The following is a 22,282-nucleotide window of genomic DNA, read 5'->3' as shown; positions in this document are numbered from 1 at the left end:
AAAAAAGAAATCTTCAGCGAAAGCGATTCTGTAATTTCATTTTTAGATATTATATCCATGAATATTGTCCGTAAGCGTCTGAGCATTACAGATCTGATGATGTAATTCAAAATTATTGCAGGTAAATTCTGCGGATTTCTGCTCCCACCAGTCATCATCACACCTGCAAATGGAGCAGTCATCAGGTTCTTTAGCAGCAGAGACACCCAGTACAAAGGCTTCCGCGGCTACTGGACGACCGATCCCAACGTATTCCCAACATTACCGCCAAAGCCTTCTAATCCCTGGGACAACATTACCATTGGTAAGCATAGCACTGGGTGGAGAGAGAAACAAAACGAGAGAGGGTATTAGAGAGAGAAACATGTATGATTATTGCACTAACAATTCATAGTATCCAGGCACAGTGCAGCCTATCTCTTTCAATGGGACTTTTTGCCAACCTGATCATTGGCAAGATGCATTTTCCGGTAGTCCTTATGTATTCATCCTAGTTGAACCACATACATTGGCGGGCCCTGCAGGTAAGCGCAGTGGGGCGCGGGTGGGGGATGGAAGTGACAAATGATGGAAGAGTGAAAATAAAATAAATAAAAACACTTACCTTGAGCTCGCCACATTGCTGATTCGGCGATGCGGCAAGCCCAAGGTAGGTGGTTTTATTTATATATTTCTGCTATTCCGTTATTTGTCACTTACAGCACCCCACCCACACAGCTCCCCGCCCCACTTTCCCACCACACTTACTTGCAATTGGCCGCCACTGGACACATATCACCGGATGCTGCCAGGTAGGGTGTTCTCTTCACTGTGTTTCTACAGAGACGAAAGACAACCGTTAACATTTTTCCGATTTTTCATGCATACTAGTCGCTTACGTGCCCTACATAATTACCTATATGCAGGGGTTGCATGAGTTAAAGTGAGATACTTTTTTAATCTCGCCTACCAGACAGGCTTTTGTGGGCTCTATTAAAAACTTCCAGCCACCCATTACATACTTTTTTGCTTTATTGTCACTCTTGTTTGCTTGCTTCTTATTTGATGGTTTGCCTGGCTTGCCCTGTGTTTGTCCCTCCCCTGGAGCCTGGCATGATTGCCATCCTTTTGATTGGCTGACTTGTTCCTTCCACTGCTTACATTTAGACCTATGTTTTCTATTTTCACTAAGCACTCCATGAGAGTATAGGTGCTTTTGTGCTTTCTCCCTTGTGCTGCTTCCCCTAAATACTTTCCCACTTGTTTCGCTTTCAAACACCCCACACCCGCTCCTCTGTTGCTCCCCTATCCCTTGCAGGCCTTAAAATCTTTTTCGTTTTTGGCGGGCCTTGCAGCTACCATTTCTGCCTGGTCTTTCTACAGTACAAAAAGGTCTGCCCACCTCCTATTGCTTCTCCCTCCTCACCCACTCCTTCCCAACTCCTACCTGCCCATCCACTCCCATTTGCTGCCTGGACGCTGTTCACTGCCAAAGGTGAAAAGCCGTTTTGCAACAAGATTTCTCATTTATTTTTAGTTAGTGGTGACCATCATTTTTTTTAATTTCAGTAATTTTTTATTGAAAATAAAGAGCATATTTACATGGTACAGGGTGAATCTGGATCGGAAAATTAAAAAGAAAATTACACCCAAGTAATTGAGTAGGTAAACATATGCATGGTTGGTAAAGCATGAGTGTGCATACAGCGGTAACGTAATTGCGCCTTTTTTTCTCTTTGTTTTTTGTGGGGGTTTTTTTTGCCAATACTGCACAGCATCAGCTTTTTTCTGATGATGAACTCCATTGGCAATAAACATTGGCAAAGGCAGTAAGCTAACAAGGTGCCACCTTTTGGCTTTACAGTGCATTGTATGTTTTAATACAGTATGGGTCATTACACCAGCCTGGCAACTCACATTACCTAAGTGCAACCCCCTTGGACAACTGATTCCTTCACACTCAAATTTCCATATATTAAGGGCGGCTCATCTGTAAGCCCTTGCATTTCAGACATCCTCCACCACCATCGTTCTCTGGTGTGAATGGATATATTACACAAGGGTCTTCTTGCAGCAGGGGGGGCGATAGGTGGCACATGAGCGGAATGGCCGCCATTGTGTGAGGCTCCTGCAGTTCGGCTAATATTCTTTAATTATCCTATGTCCTGACGATGCTTTTTGCCCGAGATAGAGTGGGACATTGCAGCTAAACAAAGTGCAAGCAGAGCTGGATTTGGTGGCGCCCGGGGAGAACTGTGGCGGTTGACGGCATTGTGCAGCTCCGAGCAGGCTGCCTCCCGGATCATCCTGGTACTGTGGATGGGACGCGGTGGGCATGCAAGCGTCACGTCGCCCACGAGGCATATAGGCCGGCGCAGTGACATGGTGGTGAGAAAGGTGAAGTAAGTCTACCCTGGGACAGCACTTTATTGATTGAGCCGCGAATTGCACAGAGATAAGCATGGCACCCATACGCACACATTGTGCTGAGGAGATACAAGGGGGATGTATGGGGAAGACGTCGCATCGGCCCTGCAGACAGCGTGGATGGTGGGACGGCCTTGAGTGACAGAAAACAAACAGAATACTCCCCAATCGGCAGAGACACTGGGTCGGGAGCGCTATACTGCATGTCTTGTAAGGTGCCCAGACAAAGAGGCAAGGGTGACTGGCACCTGTGAGATCCTGCATAACCGCTGCCTTCAGCTGAGCGAGCTGTGGGCCGGACAGCGAGAGTGGGGCCTATAACATGAGTATTACCAGTCATTGGGACAGGATGGAGAGGATCACAGCCCGCTGTCCCATAACAGAGACGCACCGCAAACGCTGACAGGTACGGATTGCAGGCATTGGACTCTGGTAGCAGTTCGCATTACAGGCTCCCTTCCCACAGATAGGAAATCACGCTGCACACTTGGAATCACGCTGCACCAAAGAATAAAAGTCCAGAGTGCTCCACTGAATGTGAGCGCCATACTGCTTCAACTTACACTCTAGGTCAGCAATTGCAACTCAAGACAGCTGCACGAATCACAATGGGGAAGCCGGACACGAGCAAACTACGACTTACCTTCGAGGCAAAGAAGAGCACACGCCAACAGTTGGTGGAAACGGAAAATGGGGCAGAAGGGTCACAGCAAGACCAGTCAACAGAACCAGGCGAAGATGTGAAATCTATCCTCTCTGAGGTGCGGCAAGGATTTGCAACTATTGCGGACAAGATGGACACATTGATGACGTGTATGGATGCAACAGTTCGCAAAATCGACGGACATGGGACATGTATAAAGGACGCTGAGCAACGCATCTCAGAGGCAGGAGACCCCGCGGCCCAAATGAAAAGTACAGTAACGCAGATGGATAAGCTGTTATAGCTTAAAGCTGCCAAGAATGAGGACATAGAAGTGAGAAGTAGAAGGAACAATGTTGCATCTTGGGAATACCGGAGAGCACAAATACGGCCAAGATGGAGGAGTATATCGAATAGCTGCTGATCACAGTGGTTGGAGCGGAATTACTATCCCCTCACTTCATCGTTGAAAGAGCTCATCGCTCCCTTGGACCGCGACCTACCCCTGGAAGCGCACCCAGACCTATCATCGCATGTCTCTTGAATTATAGAGACAGGGACACAGCTTTACGGGTGGCCAGGGAGAAAAAGCAATTACATTACAAAGGGGTGCCCTTTTCTATGTTCCCTGATTTTACAATGCATGTCCAGGAGAAGCGGCGCAAATTCCTCGCCGTAAAACAAAAATTGAGGCAGGCTCATATAGATTATGCCTCACTTTACCGGGCGTGCCTCTGAATTACGCACCAGTGCACTCAGACAATATTCACAAAGCCACAGCAGGCGGAAGATTTCCTCAAGAAGCTCAAGAGGCAAAAGAATATGTAAACCCCACATGACGTCTCACCAGGGGCACACTCATCGGATGTGGAATGAGCTTTTCTGGGGCGTTCGCTGTTAACTCTTGCCAATTCAACATTAATACAGCAATGATGCCTCTTAACTGAAGACCACAAGATGTGCTCCACTGTGCTCGGGAAGCGCAATTACAGAGATGACAATACAACCAGACAGGACATGGACCTGATGAATCGCCGGACACCCTTGAAGCTTCTTCAGGGACTTGCTCAGCGACGCAGGCCTCCTGGAAAGGAGAGAGGTATCCGTGGGCCACCCAGCAGAACTTCCCCAATTGGGTGTACCCCACTACTTGTCTTATGTTGATTTTGTTTTTGTTTGTCTCTTTTTCGGATCTATTCTGGAATGGGTTTGAGACACTTACTGTATTAGTTTGTTTTTTAGGTCTTAGGGAGGGGCAGGAAGAAAAAGCAATCTCTTGGATTAGATTGTTATACCACCAACCCACAGCCAAGGTATTGATAAACGGGCATATATCCCCGCATTCTCCATCTCGAGGGGCACCCGATAAGGATGCCCGTTGTCCCCACTATTATTCGACATAGCAATTGAATCGCTAGCCTCCAGACTTCGTCAATATCACCAGGATAAGGCGTTCCGCTGTTGTTTGTGTCAAATCCTTATTTCTTTATATGCTGATGATGTAACATTATACATTAGGGACCCCCAACAAAACATCAATCCTCTTCTAAGAGAGTTTATAGTATTTGTCAGATTGTCTGGTGTTAACATTAACTGGAGGAAGTCACAGATTTTGCCTCTCACACCAGCGGTCCCCAAATTTCAGCTTGATTTTCCATTGGAGTGGTGTGACTTGGACCTCCGGTACCTGGGCATACATGTGACCAGAGACAGGGAAGAAACGTTGCGGCTCAATTATGGTACAGCTATCATGCGCCTAGCCAGCAATGTCACTCTCTGGATTTCTTGGCCTCTTTCGTTTGCGGGTAGAGCCTCTCTCATAAAAATTATTGTGCTCCCTCAATTCCTCTATCTGTTTTTAATATACCCTATCACCCTGGGTCCTATTTTTTTAAAACCCTGCGCACTGAACTGCTTAGGTTACTTTGGGGAGGAAATCAACCACGGCTTAAATGGTCCATACTTACGAGACTATACGATCAAGGGGGTTTCGATATCCCAGACTTCGAAGTTTATTATGTAAGCGCACAAGCTCAGTATGCATATTATTGGATATATCCCATTAAATATATGCCGCAGGAGGCTGCTGAGGACTGGCTCGCAGATCCTGTCCCACTGAACAGCATCATACATGGCCCTGCTCGTCCCTATGGGACACCACCCACAACGGTCACAGGCACAGTCGATGCATGGAATCATATAACCAATCTCCTTTCTGCGCCCCTCCTGTACTCCTCATGACTTCCATTGACATTCCCTCCAGCTATGACATTACTGCAAGAAAAAGGGTTCCAGAATTTATGCAAACAAATCCATGTCGCCACATGGTGATACCTTTTCCATGAAGGAGAGTTCCGCTCCTTAGACCACTTATTTCAAGGAATACAGCCTACGCCACTGGATGTATTCCTATACGTACGATTGAGGCAAGGGGTGAGGGCAGTTGTCCCAGACTTCCCCCAGGAGCCAGAGAACCTTGAACCACTGCACCGCATGCTAGGCTTTGGTATCAGGGTTATATAGCTGCATATGCGCACAGCAAAAGGGCATTCCTAGCTCGGCCCGTACACACTGGAGTGAAGAATTGGGACATGAAGTAACTGACGTTGTATCCAAACTTCACAAATCTCTGCCAGCTGCAGATTAAGGGTGATACATTATAAATTCTTGCAACGCCTTTACTACACGCCCGTCAAAAAATATCGATTTAAGCTGACAGATAATGATAGATGCGAGAGGTGCGGGAGACCTGGGGCGGGATTTCTGCATTTGGCATGGGAATACTCAGCGGTACAGGAGTTTTTGGGACAGGTTTATGAGGCACTTGAGAAAATGATTGATAGTATACAGAAGAGGGACCCCAAGATGTCGCTACTGGGTTATACTGCGCAGATACCCAAAACATATCGGGAATTCCTTGATATGTCACCGTTACTAGCTAAATGTAGGGCGTCCTGCAGATGGGGTAGGGGGCGAGCCCCAAAGTTCAAGGATTGGTTGACAGACCTCTTATATTGTCAAGAGCAAACATCCACGTGTGCTGAAATGCTTCCAAGAGCCTCCAGACCTAAGAACATATGGGGTCTTCTTCAGAGCTACCGTCTTCTGCAGGACGCGGGTGGAATGGACATCACTCCCACAAATGATGCGTAATTGTTATGTGATTCATGTTTATCCCCCTGACGCCCTGAGAGCGCTTTCCCAGGCTGGTGTCAGTCTGCTATATGGAGGGTGGGACCAACTACAAACGTGATCGGCCTACTGCTGTCTGGTAGCAGGAATGTATATCTGGTGTTTCAATTAAGTTTCAATGTACTGTACCTGGATATGTAATCAATAACAAGTGTATGCATTATGTGATAGATGTATTCACTGAGTTACAAATGCGACGATTTCCAAGAGAGGTAAATGACGAATAACTGCGACTTGCTATGTGATTGTCGAGCTGTAATGTTGGACTATATGACAAATCCTAAATAAAAGGTTTTTTAAAAAAAGGGTCTTCTTGCAGCAAGTATACCTATGGCAGTGAAAACCTAAGGGCGTGCATCAAAAGGAACATTATTATTTCTTATGTGTGTCTAGTGTTGGGTAGGGAAATTGGCTTATGAAGCAACTCTGCTTAAGAATTGACACCAGCCCAAGCATGTAAGGATATTTAATTCCCATGCACTACTGTTAAAAAATGGCATCACTTTGCTATATATCCTTATAGTTCTCACCCACATGTGCTTTGATTTCTTACCTACAAGACTTAAGCGCACAAAATCGCCTTTGCTAGTGTTACTCAGGGAAAAATCATCCAGAGCTGCAGCACTGAAGTTGTATCACACCAGTTTCCACACAGCAATACTAGATGGTTCAGAGCACTATTATTGACAACAGACAGTAGACTTAATCATAAATCCTAACTTGGGCTAACTAACTACCCATCGAGCTGTGGGAGCGAGTGCACCAAAGCCAATATGGCTGACTTTTAATGTCGCTCCCCAAGGCAAGACACTAAACTGCATCATCCTGCTGTGTACACGCGAAAGTAATCACAGCTCGATATGGGCTCCAAAAACATCAGTGAGGCAATAGAGACCCTGCTTATCTCTAGTTGTGGAATCAAGACACACACATGGTGTTATTCTGGGAATGCACTGTAGTCCTAGGTATATACAGAGGTACTCTAGCGTACCTCCACTTGGGACGACAATGGCCTTCCCATAGAGGCTGGGAGGATGAGTGATCACTGGGGGATCATCTCCAGCACCAGACTTCAAGGGCATTACCCGTCTAGCTGTCCTCTGACTTTCTGAAGCCCCACTGAAGTGGCGACTAATGAGCAGCGAACAACTTAGGCCTGTTTTACCCTGATGTATATGAGCTGTTGTGTATTTCCTAAAAACCTATATAGGATCTGCGTGTTAAGACAACATAGACTGTGGGATTGGTGTCCAGACTGCTCCCAGACACCTGCACCGGGTATGTTCAACTGTATACCAGCTAGCTCACAGTGCCACTGTAAACTCCTCTGACCAAGGAGAGAATGACAACTCGGGGATCGTGGAAACGGTGCAGTACTTTTCGTTCAGTCACTCATGCTAATTTTGTCTTAGAGAGAAACACAGAATAAACTGAGGGGATGTTTTCAATTAGCATTTATTGAACCAGATTCATTCTAGTGTACAATAGATGTGCTGAAACAACCATTAGACAGTAACAGATATAAATGATTCTAAGCACCAATAGAGTTAATGGATGGTAGATTCCTACCATAGTGCTAAAACAATGAATACAGGCAGGTATAAAAATACATGACAATAAAAATGCGTACTCCTACGATGCAACCCTAACTAAATGTTCCTAAATGTCCCTAGCATGTATGTAGGTGTAACAGCCAAGAATCCCTCTAGGATAAAGTCGACCCTATTTCCTGAAGTGAGAGACAGTGGGACCCCATCTTGGTCTCGAGATTGACACCCTGCATGGGATGTAAGACCACCACAACAAGAGGGGCAGTCTCTGAGGCAGCTCTTTAATTTGTAAAAAAAAAAGTGCCAGGACCCAAGGTATGTTTCTGTAGACCACTACAGCTTCCACTGCCCATTGGCACTGCCAACACTGCCAAATGCTGCCACCAACACTTCTAATGATCACGCCGTCAACTGTAACAATTTGGACTATTCCAGGCCACTTAATGCTCAAATAATGGCCTGGACACTCTGGTATTATGAATTGTTACTATATGTGGAGTAGCTGAACACTCTGATGTGCTCATCTCAGAAGTATATATTCAGCTCCACCATGCGGGTACTTTCATGAGTGCTGGTGTTCGAGAATTAAATGTCAGTGCTGAGCACTGGCAAACACCAGCTCTTATTAGGTACAGTTTTGTGAGATAGCAGAAACATAGAGTTATTGAAGACTGAAAGCAATATTGGGGCTGCCCCAAACTACATCTTGTAGTAGCTTTTTCAGAATGATTCGTATGTGCTGAGGAAGGCTAAAGCCGATTGTTAATAATGCCTGGAAGAAGTTGACATTGGCACCTGGTTGCTATCATGGTGGAGACATTTATTCACGGCTATCAAGGATGGCCCAGTTGAGTCAAGGTACGATCAAGTTATGTGGCAGGGTTTGAGATAATTTACCAATTCATGATATTGGTGTAGGAGGCGGCAAGCGAAGAATTCTTACAATTTTGATATGTTGGGCAGTGTATCAATGGAGATACTTATAAGGCACTGCTGGAGTTGCTACAATCAACTCCAATATTTATTTATAGATTTGAACCAAAGGCTTACACTATGTGAACCTTGATTAAATTCTTAACGTGGAATATGTAGAGAGGTTCAGATGTTAATACACCACTGTTATGTTCCATATAGGTACCCTAATATAGGCACGGGTAATATCATACACCTTCACCTACATTACCTCCCTTATACTACACAGTCACAAGCCTTTAGGATTGAACCTTTACCTAGTTCTAGTCCTGGGTGCAGAAGGAGGGTTTTTCCTGAACAATAGCGTCCCATAACTTCATCAATGGACTCATACAGTATGAATGAATATTTATGGGGGTTCTTGGAAACCATGCAGCGGCTACACACACCTGTATAATATCTACGTACATGGTTCATCCCATACTTCATCCTCAAATCCAACAATGACTAATACAAGTAACAAGGTACTAAAGGAATCCTAGATACTTTAGTGTATAAATACAGCACATCTTGCTAGGGTTAAACAGAAGGAACCAAGACTTCCAAGCCGACACACTGCCCAGAGACGCTGAGGTTTGCAGACGCTTCAGCTGACAGTGGTCTAACACATCCCTTGTGGGGTGTCCAACTCGAGACCAGACGGGGACCCACACTCTCTCACTCCAGGTAATGGGGTTAGACTAAATCCTAGAGGAATTCTTAGCTCGGCATCACAGGAGTATGCACACTCTTTTATCATGCCTTATATATTCATGTATGTATTCATGATTATTGCAAGATGGTAGAACTGTACTATTCTTTTATATTCACTATACTGCTAATCATATATCTCTGCTACTGTCTAACGGTTGTTGCAGCACATCTATTTTACACTAGAAGAACAACTGTGCAATAAATTCTTATTGTAACACGCCCAACTGTTTCTTCTGTGTAACTCTCTGAGACCGAATACGTGAGCATGAGGGACTGAGCGAAAAGTAGTATATTGTTTCCAAGATTCTGAGGGATCAGGGTTTTCATGGGTTGTCATGATCTAAGGTTCCCAGAAACTAGTCTCTCCCCGATATGAGTAGATTCTAGTGCCACTGTGAGCTAGCTAATGCAAACAGGGTAACATATCGGTGGGGGTGCTCAGAGTTAGTCTGCCACCAATCCTACAGTCTGTTATCCAAATGTGCAGGTCCTGCATGGGTAATATAGAAACTACACAACACCACAAGCCCAGTTGTCAACATTTACATTTGCCATCGGACCTAGATTGGCTCTACGTTATAATTAATAGTTGTAATAATTTGGATTATTAGTTGAGAGGGGTGGAAGCCCCACTGAAACACAATCCTTGTCTGGGTGAACTACAAAAAGTCACTACATTGACATGTGCTTAACCATCCGATAGCTTGGCTGAAAGAGGTCAGGCTTAGCATAGAGGTAATTTGTAAATAGAGTACATTTTAATAAATAAAATGACACCAAAACAAATTAAATCCAATTAGTATAACTAGAGTTATGAATTTTTAGAGTTTTTTGGTAAAAAATAGCACCTAGAAGACTAAAGCGCCAATCTCAGGTAACTGGTCGCATGAGACCGGGCACAGTCAAAAGTTAAGGCTAACGTGATGGAGCGTGGGTCAGATCCAAGGGGTAAATTGAGTTAAGTTTCGGCTTACATTCGGACTTAGAAGAAATTTCAGAAAAAGTTCCAGAGAAGGTAGTGTCTCAGAAGGCCAAGGCAACAGGTTCTGGTCAAGGACACATCGTCAACGACGGGGAGCAGCTGGACGAGGCCTCAGTAGAGCTGTTGATGGACGTAAGAAAAAGCTCAGAGTGGGAAAATCTGGACTTTCAGGCAGAGGAGGTTGTAGTCATCGATGGGATGCTGGTCCTATTCGAGCCTGATGAAGATTTCTACCTTCAGACTTAGACGTTTTTCTGGAGCTCGGATTCACCCAGCGGGATGAGGCTGCAGGCTAGTGCCAAAGAGAGCTCATCAAGGCTCTATACTGCTGCCAGGAGGTTCAGCTGAAGAGGATGTGATGATGCTTAGCGGGAGCTACAGGAAAGTCAGACCGACTAGCAAAGTACCTAAGCTGATCGGCTGGCATGTAGATCCCAGAATTCTGTTGATACTCAGAGCAGTTTTGGTGAAAAGTTTTCTAAGTCCCAGGTTTGAGATTCTAGTAAGATGAGGATATTTAGCACCATACTAAGGGTCCGGGACCTGGGGGGAACCACCTGGGTGTTCAGGACTCTTTTTAGCAGAGGCTAGCACCAGGATTCAAGGCCTCTGGAGCTTGTTAGGTCCCTATGCTCTCACAAGAAGCCAGACAACTAGCTCTTGGAGTAACTCTGGTGGACATGGGTTCAGGGAGGATGCCCAGTTCTCCTTCTTCAGACAGCAGGGCAGCAGGGCAGGCCTTTCAGCAGCAGCAGGGCGTGAGGGTAGTCCTTCCAGCAGCAGGGTAGGTCTTCTTCTGAATCTTCTACAGTTCCAGGAGTGCAGTGAAAAGTGGTTCTGGGGGTCAAATATTTAAGCCAGGTGGCAGCCTCTATGAGTGGGGGCCACCTCTGGTTCTGGAAAGTTCTTCCCTTCCCTGTCAAGGCTCCAAACTGTCTAAGTTGACAGAAACCTGGGGGATATGTACAAGGAAGTGGCAGAGGGAGGCGTTAGCCTTCTTGGCTTAACGCCTCTCTCCGCCACTTCTGAAACACAAGGCTGCACCACATTTACAAGATAAGTGGGGCCGCCTTGCGTTTCCCCCTGCAATGGCGCTACGTTTAGCAACTTAGTGCCAACGCAAGCACCCTTGCACCATAGTGCAACGGTGTCTGCGTGCAGGGGAGGGTTGTTTATGTGTAAGAAGCTGTCCCTTTCTACACATAAACAATCCTAAAATGCAATTCTGTCACTGTCATGTGTGCTGCTTCATGGAGGACACATTGAAGTCAGAAAATGGCATTTTTTTAAAGGACTGTTTATGTACAGGAAGGGACCTTCCTGTGCATAAACAAACCATGGCATTTTGCTTTTTCCATGTGTCCTGCACAAGGCAGCACACACGGAAAAATCAAACACAAGGAGAAATAATGCATTTCTTCTTGTTTCGCCAACTTAAGACCAGGTTTTACCTGGTCTTATTTTTGTTGCTGACTCCTATGTGCACCAGCCTTGTACATAGGGGGCACCATCAAAATGAATGGGTGTTGCGGTGAAACTCCCACTGCAATACCCACTGCCCACTCCTTTAACGCTAACCATAGCGTGAAAGGTGGCCTTAACGTGGCTTAACGCTACCTTGTAAATAAGGCGCAGCCCCCATCACCACCACAACGTCGATATAAATGACGCTGTGGTGGCCATAAGGGCTTGTACATATGCCCCCTGGTGTCAGGTTCCTTTGTGTGTGATTGAAGTGTAAGTAGAGCATGGTACAGCACTGCCCCTGCCATCCTGGCAGAATGACCCATGCCACCCACAGCTAGTCCACTGTCTGGGACCAATACACAAACTCCAACAGCAGAGCCATTCACAGTCATATGACCCAGGATACTGGATGAAGGCACAAATGGTTAGAACAAAAAAGTGCCACCTCTGGGCTCAGGGTGACACTGGAATCTAGCTATTCTGGCTGAAGGGGGGGTGAAACCCCGAAACCGGTCCTAGGATGCTTGTTTCCGGTCCAGGGAGGACCAGGCTTGGCAGTTCGGGCTGGACTGTTTCCATGAGGCACAGGGTCAAGACTGATTTGCAAATGGCCAGGTCTAAACTGGGGTGGCATGGTGAGCAAAAGAATGATGGGTTTAACCCAGATCTCTTGACTGGGGGTGAATGTTTTGATTTGTTCTGCATTCCATCCATCAATTGTGTGTCTTTTACCTTTCTAAAAGTGGCATTTTCAGAATTGTGATTTAAAATCCGACTTTACGATTAGACAGGATATTAAATTACAGTTCATTTGTGTCTGAACAACATATCCCTATCTGCTACGAATCCATTGTTAGGTCTTATTAAATGTAATATTCTAACCTAGTGTTAGTCATGGGAGGGGGGGGGATTGGCCTTAATACAGTGAAAAACGACTTCAGGAATTTTTCCCTGCCACCAAATGTAAAAATTAAGTACACATGTCCTAGTTTTTAAATACAATGTACCCTGCCCTGGGAACTGTTAGGAAGTACCTTAGCAATGACTTATAAGTATTAATAAGGGAGGATTATGCCTTGAAAAGGGTTTATTTTGCCAGGTTAAAATGTCAGTTTAAAACTTCACTACAGGCTGCAGTGGCAGGAATGAGACATGTGTTAAAGGGTTATTGGAGTGGGTGGCACAGTCAGTGATGCAGGCCCTAGGTACATGTAATACCATATACTAGGGATTTACAAGTAAATTAAATGTGGCAATCAGGTGTAGGCCATTTTTATCATGTTTGTGTAACAATGCATTTTAACATTCAGAGTCCTAAAGCCAGAAAAAATGGAGTTTAGCAAAAATAGGAGTGAAGGCAAAAAGTTTGGGAGACCACCACCAAGGGTATATGCTCTAACAATGGTGATGTTGTGGGGGTCAAGCTGGCACTCATTGACATATACCCTTCAAATATTGACCTTGCTGACTTTCATGATACGGTGATGGTATAGGCGTAAAGTCCGTTAACCCAGGTGAGACAGGGTGAAGTTTGTATTAAAAACAACAATAATATTTCAACCGGAAATCATTCAAAAAAGGCAATTCAGGATAATTGCATATATCTCAAGGGAGGGAACAAAGGGAGACCACAACAGGATTGGTGAAAGGAACAAGGTTTTTTATATAAGTAGTTATATCAGCACTACCATATAATTAAATAAACAGTGACCATACCATACAAGTGTGCACTGAACGTGCAAATGACACTAGTTTGAAGGACACAGCGTGAACGGCGCAATAGGAAATAATACCGTGGTCAATAATACAATAATACAAAATATATACAAGATCAGTATTTGTCAAATAGGTAAAATAAATTGACTACAACAGCGCCAAATGTCTGTGCTGGGTAGTCGACGGTGTTTCAACCTGATCAATTTCAGGTCATTATCAGGACAAAAGGTCACTTGGTTTCAAAGTAGTGCAGAGTACTGAAAGCGGGATCAAGTGAAGTGGCCAAAGGGGTCCAGTAGGGGAGGGAACAATAGTTTGTCCAGCAGGGTAAGTCAGACACAGGTTTTGAATCAATTGTGCTCCTGTGTAAGTGAGACAGAGAGCCAGGCGTTAGAATGCACTTGGGCAGCAGAAGATCCAATCACTGGAGATGTTCATGAGATCCTGGAATTGAAGATCTGTTTTACGAGCTGCAAGCTCCAGGGGTCCGGGCCATAGCCAGCTACAGGCCGGTGTAGTTAGTAAATGTGCCGCCGGGCAGGAAGCCGGATCGAACCATAGACGGAAAGAATCAATTGTCAGGGTTGATTGGCAAAGGACCAGTGAAGCGTCCTTTTGTGCCGGGCACTGCTGCAGGCACTGGTTCTCAATGGCCATCCACAGTTGCTATGCTGAAGGAGCTGCATTACATGATGGTTGTCTAGAGTTACGTGTACACAAATCACATGTAATTTACATAATACTCAGCAACCCATATAGATGTTGGTTTAATGTCCAGGCACTTTATGAATTCACTTGAGCGCATACATATATTTATTTTCTTAAACACATTTTTTAATGATTTCATTTCAATACAAAAATAAATATACAATAGGGTTGATATGGTATGGGTTCATGTAGTATCTAAAATTATTTGTGGCCTTTACACAGTTAGATGTAACATCTGAATGCTCTGTTTTTCATAAATATACATTGCTTTCCTAAAAACCTTTAAACAAATGTAACACACCGCAAGGTCCCTTTGGGCAACTAGTATATATGTCTTTCTCCAATTGTCTTTCTTTCACTCTTTCTCAGAGCGTGGTAAATGTTAGAAGTCAGCAGTTCTTTCCCACCCAATTCTTAATTTTCCTTTCATGCTCTATTTGGGCTTCTTCTCAACGCTTGCATTACGCATATCTCAAGTTCGCTATTCTTCAGCGTGTTTCTGTCTTGTCCCCTGCAAAGCCACTATTTATTCCGTCCTCTGCTTTAAAATAGTCAGGTTTCCTCGTTTCCCTTATGGTCTCCATGTGTAACAATGCACTTTCACATTCAGACCATCTTATTACATGTTGCCTTCCTTTACTCAATTTACTCACTTTAGGTCCCTTTGGTTTTGTCCAACTCATTGCCAGATAGAGCTTCGCCAACATCAAAGCTACATCTCCTCTTTTACAGGTGAATTTTATGTTTTTGGGCTTTGGAAAAGGCCTAGTAGGCATGTGTTGGGTGAGTGTGCTAGGTTTCTGTCTGTGACTTTGTCAATACTCATGATGACATATTCCCAATAGTCATTGAGCCCTTGGCTGTTCCAGACCATATGAAAATAGAATCTCCTCCGCGTCTTGGATATTTAGCCTGAGTTGTTCTTGTTTATTCCTATTGACGTAATATAGACATTGTGGATGTAGTTGGACTGTATTAACTTGAATTGAGCATTTCTAGAGACGTTGCAAGGGAAAGGGGAGGAGAAAGACATATCTTTCAAAATATGGCACTCTCCTGCCCCCTCCCTGTCGATCAACGCAGCACAGCGCTTCGTTGTGCGACTTTTTGGAAAATCTTCCCCTGTTAGTGTTGGGGTTTCTTTGGAATGGCATTATTCATTTGGTTGTCAACCCACCTCACCTCACCAGTGAAGGACTGCAAGATAATATAGCTCAAAACTAGATGGATCACTGACATAATATAGAAAACAACAATATTGTGATACAAAAACATTGTGTCAAAAATATTGAATGCAAAAATATTGTGTCCCTATAGTTATAACTGTAAGTAAACAAATAAAAAAAATATTGTTGCACACTAAAATCATTAGAAAACACAAAAATATCTTCATTTTAATATATATAGCACCCCGGGGGTTTGAACATAGGGGAAGACCTGCGCAATTTTCTATAGTTGCCATTATGTGTATAGCTTACCTGTTGGCATGCATCTGATCTATGGCTTCGATGCAAGCGGTAAACGTTAATTAATATGGTAAATTGGAATTCTGTATGATAGGTGGATACCTATCAATAAGTATAACTAGATTGTATGGTTTTTAAATGGATTTGTCTACATGATTCCTCTTCTCTCTTTTTTGTCAGATGTCACAGTATTGCCTAGCTTAGCCTAATTACAATAAGATTCAGAATGTAAAAAGTTAAAAGAAGTAACTTGGGCATACAGATCTCTTTGAAGCACATATATCACATATCCACACTTTAGCACTTTATTATCTTTTTACACCATAGTTTTACGGTTCTCATGGTATTTATATGAGAAGTTCCGTTTTTAAGCCTGCGCTCTTTATTTGGAGTGTCCAATTATTTATACTTAACCATCCACTTGTCTCATCCTGTTGAGTTGGGCTTCTCTCTTGGCAATATCATGATCGGTAGATCATTGTGGGATGAGATGGTTGGCAAATTTACATACCCTTGGCCATACCACCACAACTACCCCACAGGATATAATCAGGTTTGAGTTATCTTTAATAACATTCCATACTAGGTACCATGGGGTGCAGTATAACTATGGAATCATAACCCGAACGATGATTATTTATATTCTTTGTTCTGAAATTCCCCTAATATTCTACCCAATTGGTTTTCTATGGAGAAATGTAAAGAAATTTTGCTTTGTGTTGCCAAACGTATTTGTACGGACATTTGCCCACTCACCGTAAAACGACATGTAATAACATTTCGCTTTATATACAGATTGCATCAAGTCGAGTAATAACATGAAAATGAACTTATTTCCATTTTTTTTGTGTTCACATCACAATGAAATATGAAACACTAGTGTGCTTTGCATTTGTGCATTTAATCGGTATATCATGTAAACATTACTAAAATTTACCTCGACTATATTTGCATGCATATGTACAATGTTTCAAACGTTATATTTATGCTTGATTATTCGGTGTAGAATAACGTTTATTGTAAAACGTGGCATTATGTTTTACTATGTGATGCGTTTCAATTTGATTTAACTTGATGCAACAAAATGGATTTAATTGTGGGATGGTTAGGGTACACATTTGTATTCCACCTTACACCACTACAAAATGGCGCCCGTATACTGGGTTTGGTATGTGACTTTCTATGTGAGTCCACCATTGATGTTTAGTTTTTTGGTTTAGGCGCGAAATTCAAATGTGCACTTACTTTGTATATATATGTGACCTCCACTTCACTCGCTCATCAGTGAGCAAGGACGTAAGTCCGAAACTCGTCTGATGACTGGCGCCACCTTCACCATTTGTCGGAAATAAATCTTTTCGCAATGAAGCCTGGCTTGCGGTGATTATTTAAGGAGTCTGTGAACTTGTATGCTGGCTGACGGCTGCCGCCGGCAACGCGTTGGATTTCATATATATATATATATATATATATATATATATATATATATATATATATATATATATATAGTTTAACCTAGTAAATCTTAAACATTGTAATATATAACATTAATATAATGTGAGTTAAATAAATGTAATTTTTTTTAATACTATATAAAAAATATATACTTATATAAACACACACACATATATGCATGTGTGTGTTTATTGCATATATATATATATATAACGTAACACAAATATTGCAAAGTATATATTTTATGTTATATTACATTTTGTGGATTATTTTTTTATTTGATACTATAAAAATCATATATATATATATATTCACTGAAAAAACCATAGGTTTGACACCAGTTATAGTTAGCTGGAAATTTTACTGACATAAAACCAATGAAATTCCACGTTATAGTTAGTTGGACTCACTATAACTTGCGCGTGTAATGCACTGCTGATGACATTACATATTACATCACTCATGACATGGTCAGTGACATCACTTATGACACCATCCAGTGAATGTGTGTCTTTCTAAAAAATAAATATGTTTTATATATGTATATGTAAAGGTCGAGGGAAGAATAAATGTTTAAATTATTGTCTTAATGAATGTTTTTTTCAAAAAGAAATGATTGGATAACTGGCTTATTAAGTGTACCTTAGTGAATACATATATTAGCGAGTAATGTTTAAATATTTAAATATATGTATCAGTGTTTCACTTTGTGAATAAGTGGCTGCATGGGTTGATGAGTACCTACATGTGTAGGTATTTGGGTTCTTAGATGTTTTTTTAGTATCAGTATGAGTGTTTGTATGGTTTTGTGGGGGTATTACTAATCACATAGATGCATGAATGACTAACTCTCTCTTTGTATGTGTTTAGAAGACACCATATGTGCAGGACTGTATGGGTGGTTGAGTGTGTATATGTGTGTGTTAGTGAGTGAATGCCTGCCTCACTAGTGTCTTTATCAGTAACGAGATATGTTTTAATTTAGTATATGTGAGTATTGATATATATAAGTCAGTATATGTGAGACTAAGAGATAGAAAGAGTTCCTGTTTAAATAAGTATGTGTTTCTATAAGTGATTGTTTAAGAGAGTAAGTATGTATAAGTTTCTTTAGAAGTAACGTGGTAGTGTGTGTATAGTTTTATATGCAAATAAATGGATGTTCAATAGTTTATTTGCATGAGTGAGTATGTGTGTGAGTAACTTTTGGATGATTGTCGGTGTGTAACAGGATGTATAGGTGTATCACTACATATGATGAGTGAGTATATGTATGAGTGACTATATAGAACTGTTGGTGAATGAGAGAATGTGTATATAGATGGTGGAATTACTGAATTGGTTGTTGTAACTGGTATGGGTATCTCCATGTTTTTGAAAATGTTAATTTCTATTTTCCAATATGTGTTTTAAGGGTTACATTACACTTAAAGGAGGTCTGTCATCAGTGATGTCATGAGTGATGTCACTGACCATGTCATGAGTGATGTAATATGTAATGTCATCAGCAGTGCATTACACGCGCAAGTTATAGTGAGTCCAACTAACTATAACGTGGAATTTCATTGGTTTTATGTCAGTAAAATTTCCAGCTAACTATAACTGGTGTCAAACCTATGGTTTTTTCAGTGAATTTCATAGGTTTTTCAAATGCTACTTCCTAACTATAACGTGTGTAAAACCTATGGTTTTTTCAGTGAATTTCATCGTTTTTTTGAATGCTAGTTCCTAAGTATGTAATCACGTTCGTAACTAGATAGTGTCACCGCCTACACGTCCTGAGAAGCGCATGTAAAGTCATGTGACTTGAAAACAAGACTTCCAATTGGTTCTTAGTAGTTTCTGTTCTGGAATTTACACGAAGCACTCCACCCACTTTCCTCACAATCTTTTCTACTCTCAAGAGACAACAACGTCGAGCATCTTCCGGAAGACTTTGCTGAAATGGCTGCCCTTCCGCATTCATCTTCCGAATCTGAAGGAAATGAGCGACCCCCGTTAAGAAGAAAAAAGGAATCTTTCATTTGGCAATTTTTTACTTATCCTGAAGATCAAAAGAAAGTGAATGCGCCAACAGTAACCTGCACGATATGCAATTCGGAGCTCTCAAGGGGAAATCCAAATAAAAAATATTCCTTTTCTATACACACCATGCAGCGGCATGTTAAACAAAGGCATCCTGAGCATTATGCAAAAGCATCGACAAGAGCCCTGGCCACGCTATTACCATCAGAGGTGGCCAGCACATCTTCTGGTGTACGACCTGTATCTCCATCGAGTGCTGAGATGGACTTGAGACCATATCTTGCGAAGGTGCATATGAAATGCAACGAGTGTGGAGAAATTCTTTTGTATGGAGAGCAGAGCCTCGTTCTTATTAAACTCAAAATTGAAAGTCACAAATGCCCCAAGAAAAGATAAATTTCTTCACTTCATTTTCAAACTATTACATACTGAAAAATGTAGTAGCAACTTTAAGAAATCGAAAGCATCATAACACTTCTTTCCCAAAATAAAAAAAAATAAAAAAAGTTCTTTTCGGAACTAACTCTTTCTACCAAAACGTGCTCCAAGAGCATATTATGAGATATTTTTTCGCCGCTTTATTTTAGTGCGAGACCGGGTGCGCGCACCCTCCTATCGCGTACAGGACCTGACACTTGCATGTGAAGTCATGTGACTTCTAAACAACACTTCTAATTGGTTCTTGGTAGTTTCTATTATGGAATTTACCCGCAGCACTCCACCCACTTCCATCACTTTCTTTTCTACTCTCAAGAGAGAACAACGTCGAACATCTTCCAGAAGACTTCGGTACAATGGCTACCGTTCCGCATTCATCTTCCGAATCTGAAGGAAATGAGCGACCACCTTTGACAAGAAAAACGGAGGCCACGCTATTACCATCAGAAGTAATCAGCACATCTTCCGGTGGACGACCTGTATCTCCATCGAGTGCTGAGATGGACTTGAGACCATATCTGGCGAACGTGCACATGAAATGCACAAACTGTGGAGAACTTCTTGTATACGGAGAGCAAAGCTTTACTCTAATTAAACACACAATTGAGAGTCATAAATGCTCCAAGAAAAGTTAAATTTCTTCACTTTATTTGGATAGTATGACATACTGAAAAATGTCGTAGCAACTTTAAGAAATCAAAAGCATCAAAACACTTGTTTCCAAAAAAAAAAAAAAAAAAGTTCTTTTCAGAACTAACTCTTTCCACCAAAACATGCTCCAAGAGCATATTATAAGATGTTTTTTCGCCGCTTTATTTTAGTGCGAGACCGGGTGCGCGCACCCTCCTATCGCGTACAGGACCTGACACTTCCATGTGAAGTCATGTGACTTCTAAACGAAACTTCTAATTGGTTCTTGGTAGTTTCTATTCTGGAATTTACACGCAGCACTCCACCCACTTCCATCACTTTCTTTTCTACTCTCAAGAGACAACAACGTCGAACATCTTCCCGAAGACTTCGGTACAATGGTTACCATTCCGCATTCATCTTCCGAATCTGAAGAAAATGAGCGACCACCTTTGACAAGAAAAACGGAGGCCACGCTATTACCATCAGAAGTAATCAGCACATCTTCCGGTGGACGACCTGTATCTCCATCGAGTGCTGAAATGGACTTGAAACCATGTCTGGCGAACGTGCACATAAAATGCAACAACTGTGGAGAACTTCTTGTATACGGAGAGCAAAGCTTTACTCTAATTAAACACAAAATTGAGAGTCATAAATGCTCCAAGAAAAGTTACATTTCTTCACTTTATTTGGATAGTATAACATACTGAAAAATGTCGTAGCAACTTTAAGAAATCAAAAGCATCATAACACTTGTTTCCAAAAAAAAAAAAAAAAAAAAAAAAGTTCTTTTCAGAACTAACTCTTTGTACCAAAACAAGCTTCAAGAGCATATTAGCTGATATTTTCTCGCTGCTTTCTTTCAGTGCGCGACTGGGTGCGCGCACCCACCTATCGCGTACAGGCGTCGAGACACGCATGTGCAGTCATGTGACTTTAAAACAACACTTCCAATTGGTTCTTACTAGTTTCTATTCTGCAATTTACACGGAACACTCCACCCACTTCCCTAGAAAACTAGTTTATCGAAAAACTTTTAAAGCCTCCTCTTATGAAATATTCGACATCAATCACATAGCAGAGTACTAAATAGCACTATATACACTCCGTCCCTTAATTATAAGAGACTTATTGCTATGTAAAAGCAACTTTTGTTTTCACGCGATAATGTGAAATGCTGAGCCTGTTACACAATTTGCTTTCACATATATGTTACTATTCTCCTTCGAGCACTAACACCGTAGAAAATACCACCAATAGCGGTGATATTTTTTACACCGACAACGGGCGATTTCTATCGCTTAGAGCCCTTACAATTATAAAGTTTTATTTCCTAAGTCTCTGATCTCCAACTGTGCAACGTAGCTCCCCTGTGTGTCGTAATAAGGTCCATAAACAAAAACTACAGGGCCAGCATTATAAACATGCACAGAACCACAAAACGACAAGAGCCACCATGTTGATATATATCCTTAATATAATAAACCTCTGAGAATAAATACATATTTCCGTGGCACCCCCTAACACAAATGTGGCGTCCTCTGACTCTGCTCCATTACCAAACACCGTAACTCCCCGCCCCCCTCACTTTTCACTAAACTCCGCACTCCACCCCACCCGGACCCCCTATTACAAACCCCCAACCTACCCTCCCTGCCCAAACCCACCATGAACCTCAAACCGCCCCTAGAAAACTTATAAGACACAGGATTTCTAAAACTCAAAGAATACGCAACAGGCAGATAATGTAAATAGTACATAAAGGCACATGTTTTTTTCATAATACTATTTAAAAACATGTTCTATTTTTTATAAATCTATCATGCATCTGACCCTCTAGAACTGCTTTCAAAACGTGAACTATAAACCTCTACTTTTCATTTTCAAACCATACACTTTCATCTGACCCTCTACAACTGCTTTCAAAACGTGAACT

At 42.2% G+C, this 22,282-nt stretch overlaps 1 protein-coding gene across 1 annotated transcript in view; it reads left to right on the top strand.

Moving 5' to 3' along the window:
- The window catches only part of LOC147727573 (ovochymase-2-like), a 455,363-nt gene that overhangs the window by 352,818 nt on the left and 80,263 nt on the right, over positions 1-22,282 (top strand). Inside the window, exon 20 of the mRNA XM_086961618.1 lies at positions 122-304. Coding sequence (XP_086817744.1) covers positions 122-304 — 183 coding nt within the window. The remainder of the gene's footprint in view (positions 1-121; positions 305-22,282) is intronic.

This window comes from Lissotriton vulgaris, chromosome 3_1, assembly GCF_964263255.1.
Source record: "Lissotriton vulgaris chromosome 3_1, aLisVul1.2, whole genome shotgun sequence".
NCBI lineage: Eukaryota > Metazoa > Chordata > Amphibia > Caudata > Salamandridae > Lissotriton > Lissotriton vulgaris.
This window is presented reverse-complemented; position numbering and strand designations above follow the sequence as displayed.